This window comes from Molossus molossus, unplaced genomic scaffold (genome assembly GCF_014108415.1).
Source record: "Molossus molossus isolate mMolMol1 unplaced genomic scaffold, mMolMol1.p scaffold_m16_p_13, whole genome shotgun sequence".
Taxonomy (NCBI): Eukaryota; Metazoa; Chordata; class Mammalia; order Chiroptera; family Molossidae; genus Molossus; species Molossus molossus.
The window spans coordinates 51,585,240-51,594,271 of record NW_023425348.1 but is presented as its reverse complement, the minus strand read 5'-3'; the positions used below and the strand labels follow the sequence as shown (position 1 = coordinate 51,594,271).

Below are 9,032 nucleotides of genomic sequence, written 5' to 3'. Positions count from 1 at the left end.
GATTACTGAGCCTCGAAAACATTAGTTGCTTAATCTGTTTTTGTTGAATCTTTAATGATCAAATGAACTTCTTGATGGGAAGGCGAATAGGAGGAGAGGAAAAAAGAGAGGGAGAGAGGAGAAACATTTAAATTCATTTCAGAATGACCAAATTTGGACTTTTCTTAAGTCATCATGGTCACAAGTATGAGTCATAGAGTACTGGCTCTTAAAATTACCCATGCGGGCCAATCTTACTGTAATTGGCCATGACCAGTCTATGCATAACTTCATAAGCCTGAAGTCAATTCACATTATTTACAGATCCCTTAAGATAGATGTATCTGAAATATAACCCTCTTTGTGTGTTTCTGCAGCATTTTCATGTTTTACCAAGTCATGTATATGTACTTTGAACATAGTTATTATAACTACGAAACAACTTTGCTACACCTTTAAATTATTAAATTTTTATAAAAATTTTCTCGGTATCTTATGTTCCTATTTGTCTACTTTTTAATACTTTTTTTTTGGAATCTTAAATTTCATATTACTTAAAATTGAGAAAAATAAATGGTACTGAGAACAGTGGCATTGGAGTGGACTTAAGTTATAAAACATTTATGTTGAAACTATGTTTAATTTTTAAACTACATAATGTAAAAGTTGCTAAAGAACTTTGATGTGTTTTGTACTTTACAGATAAGGTTTCTGAGCCAGATTCTCCACTTCCTTATTTTTATTGGAAAGATTCATTAATCTGAGTAATTGGCCCCTCTCCAAAATTGCCAAACTGAATTCCTGTCAGCATGAGATACTTTTGATATCATCTGCCAAGAATATGTGGGGTGAACACGGGCACAGACTCAGCTATTGGATGGTAACTTCATTACTCATAAACTGTCTCTAGAGAAACAGTATACACTCCCCTACCAAAATGAAAAGTCAAAACCAGAGTTCTGTGATTGAGTTCATCCTCTTGGGCTTTTCAAATTTTCCTGAACTCCAAGAGCAGCTCTTTGGGGTTTTCTTGACTATGTATCTGGTGACCCTGGTAGGAAATGCCATCATCATAGTCATCATCTGCCTGGAACAGAGCCTCCAAGTTCCCATGTACTTGTTCCTCCAGAACCTGTCTGCGGTGGACGTGAGTCTCAGTGCAGCCATCATGCCGCAGATGCTGGTGGTTCTCTCCACTGAGAAAACACCGATTTCATTTGTGAGATGCTTTGTGCAGATGTATTTTATTATGTTTTTTGGTGGGACCGAATGCTTTCTCCTTGTGGCAATGGCATATGACAGATTTGCTGCAATCTGTCAACCTCTGAGGTACCCAATGATTATGAACAAAAGGGTTTTCTTGAAATTAGTTACCTTCTCATGGGCCTTTGGTTTTGTGGTAGGTACTGTGCAAGCATTGTGGGTGTCTAGTTTTCCCTTTTGTGGTCCCCGTGAAATCAATCATATCTCTTGTGAGACTCCCCCAGTTTTAGAGCTCACATGCGCAGACACCTTTCTGTTTGAAATCTACGCATTCACTGGCACCATTTTGATGATCATTTGTCCTTTCTTGTTGATACTCTTGTCTTACATTCGAATCCTCTTTGCCATCCTGAAGATGCCATCAAGCACTGGGAAGCAAAAGGCCTTTTCCACCTGTGCCTCCCATCTTACGTCCGTGACCCTCTTCTATGGCACAGCCAGCCTGACTTATCTACAACCCAGATCTGGCTACTCTCCAGAAACCAAGAAGCTGATGTCATTGGCTTACTCACTTCTTACACCTCTGCTGAATCCACTGATCTACACCTTGCGAAACAGTGAGATGAAAAGAGCTTTGATGAAATTCTGCCGAAGAAAAGTGGATTTGCACACATTCTGACAGCTGGGAAGCCTCGTGATAATTGGTCATTGCTTGACTGAACTCTATTTTAATGTAATAAATGGCCAAACATTCTGTATTCCTTGGTGTGAATATGCTTAATTGGTTGAGTTTTTGAAGTTCAATAATATATTAGGGCTCCTTCCCTAATATATTAATAATGTACTATTGTCATTTATTTTCATAGATATATGTTTTCATAATGTATAATACAATTATTTATTTATCAGTTCTTCTAGAATGATCATCCAGGTCATTACTGAATTATTGTCATTAAGACAAAGCTTCAATAAACACCTAGTTTCATATATTCTTACGAATTGATGTTTTATTTCTGCATGATAGACTCCTCACAGTTTACCTGATGGGATGCCATAGGCATGTTTATAAATTTTAACAGCTGTTGGAAGATTACTTTTCAAGATGATCGTAACACCTTCAGATGGACCTGAAGGCCCTCCCACTCGGCTGTACTGAGAGGGTCAAGTTCCAAGAGACCAACAAATAGATGAGAGTTTTATTTCTGGCGTGAAAACCTGTTCCATGAATGACTAAGAAAGTAGAGTTATTTTGGGGAAACCAAACTGGTTCTACTTCCTGAACTTGCACAGATTATTATTCCAGATATTCATGAGAATGTTGGTGACCAGAGAACTAGATGGGAACCTCCCTGAAGTCTCACTCGGTAGTTTTAGGATCTTTTTCAGTTATAGACCACTGTTTGTAAAACTTTTGTTAAATTTCCCTTTGTAGGCCCCCAGGTCTTCTAGTACTTTGTTTATAAACTTATGATTCTTTTATTATCATGGAAAACTAAGTGATTAAGTATATCTGCTACATGCTTGAGTCACATCCTTAACTATCACATGGAGAGAAAGGGATAATACTTTCTCATCTAGCAACATGTGAAACTCTTAACGTTTGCCTCCTATTTTAATGCTGTTCGTCATAAGCAGAGAGGCGTCCCTTCATTGAATCTATAACACATGAGCTCCTACTGCTCTTAATTTCTGCTCTAGGGATGATGACCAAGAAGTAAAACACTATGTCCATTGTCCTTCTGAGTGGGAAAAACAATCTTTTAGGTACTACTGCCTCTGCTAAATATGAGAAGCAGAGATGAAAAACTGATTGTATTTTCACGAAAGGAAATTTTGTCATCAAATGATTGAAACCAATTTGAGTAATATTTGAATGTTGTATAATGTGTACAGTAGGGATTAAACAGGCATTTGGAAGGCCTTCAATCAGATTATGTCTCTTGGTATCCTGAAATGTTCTTCTCCTAGCCCTTAAAGGGTTCAATTAAATAGGGCCATTCAAGGGAAAGAAATCTCCCAAAGCCTAATGCCCAAGACAAATATACAACTTCATTTTGAATTTTGTTCTTTTTATTTGTTTGCTTAGTCATTCATTGATTTTGTTAGGAGTGACTCAGTTTGACTGTCCCTGGGGAAATACAGTCTGTGTCCTTGAGGAATTCAAAGTTTATTGAAAGATCACTAATTTTGGGAGATCACAGAAGCCAGCCACACCGTATCTTATGTCTCCACCCTAGGTGAGGAATAGAGGTTGAATGTTCAAGGGCAATATTCAAGGTTTGGTTGCATATGCGATGATTTCAAAGTCACAATGATTCTCCATTTAGTTATGATTTTGACAAAACAGCCAGTCCAGAAGGACCCTGTTATGATTCTACTGTAAATAGCAGCAATACTGGCAATACCAATTTTACCCTCATGGTTGCTAATAGGACTGATCCTTGAAATCATGCTTTCCTGGCTTTGAAGCTGACACCAAGATTTTGAACCATAAAAGAAGAGTAAATTTTCAAAATAGAAAACTTAAAATGTCTCCCTTTGCTTAAAGCATGTCAAAAACATGCCTTTCTCTCATTTGAAATGTTTTTTCAGCTAATTAATTTTCTTTATGTTTTCCTTTTATTGAGTTTTTATTTTTAGAGAGAGAGGAAGAGAGAGGGAGAGAGAAATAGACATGTGATGAGAGAGAACATCAATTGGCCGCCTCCTATACGCACCCCTGGGAACCAGCGTTCTCTTGGTGCATGGGTTGATGCTCAACTACTGAGCCACACTGGCCCGGCTAATTCTTTCTTTATTTAAAATTGTTTTTAAATTGAACTTATTGGAGTAGCATTGGTTCAAAAAACCACACAAGTTTCAAGTGTACAATTTGGAAAAACATCCTCCGCACACTGCAAAGTGCTGCTTGTTTAGACCTTAAAGTGTGCTTTCTTAAGGCAACCATTCTTGACTCTCTATTCTTCATCTTCTTCCAAATTATTCTCCCTCTGAACACTTCGTCTTTTCCTCAGAGCCCCTTATTAAGTGTTATTTCTTGCAGGAGTTGCCTGGTTGATATTTGACAGGTCCAGGCTGCTTTGTGTTCGTCTCCGTTCTCCTTATCAGGCCCAGCCTGTTCCAGGGTGGGATTTGTTGTGATTTAACCCTATGTATAGGCCTGGTGTCCAGGAGAGAATGTGAAGGTTCTTAATGTGGTACCTTTAATATCATTATCCTGCTCTTAATGGGAGGGAGTGGCCACTTCTGCAGTTTCCGAAGGTTCAGAGATGTCTTGAAAGTGAAAATCACTGGGGACATCCATCCAGATTTGCCATCTCGTGTCGAGTCTTCAGATTTTTTCAACTCTGGTTTCAGTTGGGCATCATAGAACCTCCTCAACTGAGCACTGAACTATCTTTGAAGTGAAGCCATTCGGATGATTAAACCTTGGACTGGATCCTCTGCTTGGCCATTGCAAGCAATGAGGGTGCTTGTGAACTACTGAAATGTTCTTTGGCTCTCATACTTCGTTTGCAGTGGTTTGTTGATTGCACTCAGCTATTTGGTTGTCTCTCTGCAGGGATCAATACAATATCGTAACAACTATATAATTCTATTATCCTTTGATTTATTAATCTTCATCCCCTCCAATGTTTGGATGCTTGAATTGTTGTACTGGCCAGTACATTTCCTGCCACAGTTACATATTTCCAAGTCACCATTTCTGAAAGCTTTTATTGCTAAACTTGGTCGCCTAGTATATGATCAGATTTTTAAAAAATGTTCTGTATGTGATTGAAAAGGATGTGCTTTCTTTCAAGTTTTTGATACAATGTTCTCCATATGCATACTAGACTAAGTTCTATTGTGAATATTTTCTTTATCCTTACCGATATATTTCTTTCTTCTATCAATTAGGTAAAGAGGCATGTTACAGTCTTAAGTTTTCTTGTGATTCAGTCAATAATTGCTGGATGTATTTTGCAGCCATATTAATGGATATCCTTAGGTTTAGAATTATTATATCTTCTTGGAGAATAGGACCATTTCTCATTATGAAGTGACTTTCTTTATCTTTAGTAATGTTTGTTGCTTCATAGTTTGCTTTTTTCTTCATAATAATACAGTTACATAAATTTTCTTTTATATAACTATCTTATTTTGGATTATCTTGTTATTTTTAACCTTTCCATTTCCTTATGATTTATCTGTATCTACACCGAGGAGTGCTGTGAAGGAAAAAAAAATAAACTAGAATAGCATCATTTTGGTTGGGATTCCATTTTAAATAGGTTGATTTGGGAAGATCTCATGGAGAAGATGCCACTTGGGCAAAGGGACGTAAGGGAGTTAGCATTTTAGTGCATGTTCAGGGAAACACAAAGGCAGGAGCTCTGAGATGAGAACATGGCCAGAGGATTTGAGAAATAGCAAGGAAGCTGCATGGCTGAGTAGGATTGAACAAGGACTGTTCCAAGGATGACTCCAGAGAACCCCGAGGGGGAAACAAATCTGTATTTATTTATTTATTTATTTATTTTTTGATTTAATGATTGATTGATTGATTTTTAGAGAGATAGGAAGGGAGAAGGAGAGAGAGAGAGAGAGAAACATTGATGAGAGAGAACCTGCATCCTCCATGCCCCACATTGGGGATTAGACCCACAACTTGGGCATGTGCCCTGACCAGGAATCGAACCAGGAACCTCCTAGAACATGGGTCGACGCTCAGCCACTGAGCCACACAGGTAGGGCAACAGATCTTTATTTAAAAAAAAAAAATTTTTTTTAATCCTCATCTGAGGACATTTTTTGCATTTATCTTCCTATAGAGTGAGAGGGAGCTAAGGAAAAGTGAGAGATAAATACATCGAGTGGTTGCCACCCACATGACCCCTACCGGGGCCAGGGACAAACTGCAATTGAGGTGCGTGACCTTAGTGGGAACTGAACCAGGGACTCTCTGGTCCATGTGCTGACGCTCTAACCACTGTCAATACCAGCCATGGAAAGGAAACATATCTTTAATCTCTGTTTTCGAGTTGGGCTTCTACATGGAATGGGATAGGGTACTACTGAAGTATGCTGAGCAGAGGAAAGGGCGGAAGAAAGCAGAAGTTTGGAGACTAGGGCAATTATCCAACTGAGAGAAGATAGGTTGAATCAGTGTTAGCTTTGGGAAAGGTGACAATTTTTAACACTGTATTTTGATATGTTATGGGTTAGACATGGTTTGGGAGGAAAAATGGATTCATGGATGACTCTGAGGCCTTTGGCCACTGTAACTAGAAGCTTGAAGCTACTATTACCTGGCATGAGGAATGCAGAGGGTGGAGAAAGTTTTAGGAAAAGACCAAGAGTTCAGTCCAAAACTGAATGAATTGTGTTTTACTTAATTACAAATGAATTTATTAGTAGTCTCTATTTAATTTCTGAATTGCTGTTAAATAAGAGATACTTCCAGAATATTTAAAAAGTTCCAAGACTTTAGTTTTCTTTTCTCTATTTGGTTGTTGTTTTGCAGTTTTATTGCAAAGTATGTTATGTGTATGACTCCCAAGTATTTGGATTTATTAATATTTTCTTTTAACATATACATAGTCAAATTTTATAAATATCCCATGAATATTTCGGGAAGAAAATATAGAGTTAGCAGCATAAAAAGTATTGTTTCTGTTTGATATTTACTCTTTCATTATCACATCTTAAATAAATATTTTATTAATAAAATCTTCCCATTTGTATGTCTTCTTTTTGTCTCTTTTTTCTGTCATTCATTGAAGGAGACATGTTAAAATTTCCACATTTTTATTTCTGTTTTATTAGTTAATACTATTGGCTATGAATTATAGTTTGATATTAATATAACTTTCCTTTTATATCACTTAGCATGTACTTGAAATGTTTCTACACACTTTTCCTTGCAGTTGGATACACACAGAGGAAAGCGTAACGATCATGGCTCTGTCTTGCTGACTTCTCATAAAGTACACATCACCTGCGTTCCCATTGCTGACACCAGTGAACAGAATGCATCAGTATAATAGAAACCCACAGGGGATTGTATGGGGTTTGATTCATGGAAAGTACATAGTAGGCAGCATTTCCCCCGCCTGGTGCAGGTGACTTGTTCATGCACCGGGTGTAATCTCACCATGGTGAGTGACATGGGAAGGTCCCTTGAACTTGAATCTGTGAATGAAAATCTCTTTTCCTCAGGATAACTGGTACATTTTCCACTGCATACAGATTACAAAGAATGAAGCCTTATTGCTGCCAGGAGGAGTGAACTACCTTGAGAATGAAATCTACTCCAGGAAAGGGGTGGTGAGAAATAGACGAAGGTAACCCGCATTCAGGCCACATCATCCCATCTCGACAAAGCCAAGTATGCAGACTTGTTTATCTCTTCACTCTGCCAGGACTGAGCTAATGGCCTATTCATTGCTCAATCCAGTTTGGCCTGATCCCCAAGTCCCATTCGCACATGTATTCCATGAGATTAATGATGATGTTATGCTTATTTTATAAGGAACGTAATAGAATCAGGGGAGCTAAATGACTTACTCAAATCATACGAACTAGTCCAGATCTTTTGACCTAGATTAAAATTTCCATCCATGTAAACAATTGTAATGACACTTTTCTCGAAAATTATCAGTGCCCTTATGGTTTTTCTAGAAATGATCAAATATTCATGGAGGGGTGGGGCATCTAGGCTTCCTACAAAGCTTCAGTAGATTTTCCCTAATTTGTTTGTGGACACTGTCCTAACTGTGCATCTCATCTAACCATATTCTGTACCTCCAGCTCACCTGCATTTGCTTACACCCTCACCCTCACCCCACCACCCTCTTCTCTCCCCATTTACAAACTTTATTCAGCCTCTTCTTCTACCCACTATTGGGAGTTGTCACGGTGAAATTGAGTCTCTTGTGTGAAGAGGCATTTCCCTACAGGAACATGAAGGAGAGGTGGCTCCAGGTTCGTGCTCTTGAGCTTTCTCACCAGAGAGGCCAAGTGCAAGTCTCTTTAGTTATCCTGGGAGATCATTGTTTATGAAGTGATTCCACATTCTCCAGGGTGGGACTCTTTAGGACATACTATTCAATGACATATAATGTTCTGGAATCAGTGCACTAAATCACTGAGTTGTATACACGAGAAGGTGGCTCTGGTTTGGGGTAAAATTTATGATTCAGTAGTGTGAAATTAAAGAGACAGAGTCAGTAGGTAAGGAAGTGAAGCTTCTGCTTGTGTGCTTGATGTTGGATTTTCCATGCACATTTCTTCTCCCTGATAGCTAGAGATGCTGTTGGAGGGATTTCTCTGTGCTCAGGAATCATCAGACACAGCAGCAAAATTTAAATCAGTAGCTGTTAGTTTTGATGCTATTCAAATTGTTCTCCTCTTCCTTTTAGAGAAGAGTTCAGGCAATAATTAGGGGTAGAAGTACTTTGGGTGAACTAATCATCAAATCTTATACGTTTGCAACTGGAAGGGAATTTGGTGAGTAAGTATAATTCTCACCTTTTTCAATGGCAAGGATGAAACCTACAGAGGGGAGTGATCGGTGAGTTATCAGAGGCAGCATAAGGGTCTTCAAAGGTACAAAGAAAACGTGGAGTATCTGTGCTCAGTGGCTCTTTACCACTCACAACCATTCTGTTCCATAACATGCTTATGGTCAGTCCTACAAGGTTTTCTACTTTGTTTATAAGATACCCTAAGTTTCTAATAAAAAAAAATAAACCATCCACTTTTAAATATTTGCAAATGAATGCATGTTATACTTTTCTCCTATTTAGAGATTTTTTTTTTAAATTAGAAATAGGATTTTTTATTTGTCCCCATTAAATGTCTGAATT

The 9,032-nt window shown here is 38.1% G+C and overlaps 1 protein-coding gene and 1 pseudogene across 1 annotated transcript; one reads left to right on the top strand and one right to left on the bottom strand.

Annotated features, from left to right (window-relative positions):
* LOC118628613 overlaps window positions 1-250 on the bottom strand; it is a 23,126-nt pseudogene extending 22,876 nt beyond the window's left edge.
* A 606-nt stretch (window positions 251-856) lies between these two features.
* LOC118628917 (olfactory receptor 10A3-like) lies at window positions 857-1,898 on the top strand. The gene is given in 1 exon segment (XM_036259919.1): window positions 857-1,898. A coding segment is annotated over 1 exon segment (1,005 nt). The 3' UTR covers window positions 1,862-1,898.
* The last annotated feature ends 7,134 nt before the right edge of the window (window positions 1,899-9,032 follow it).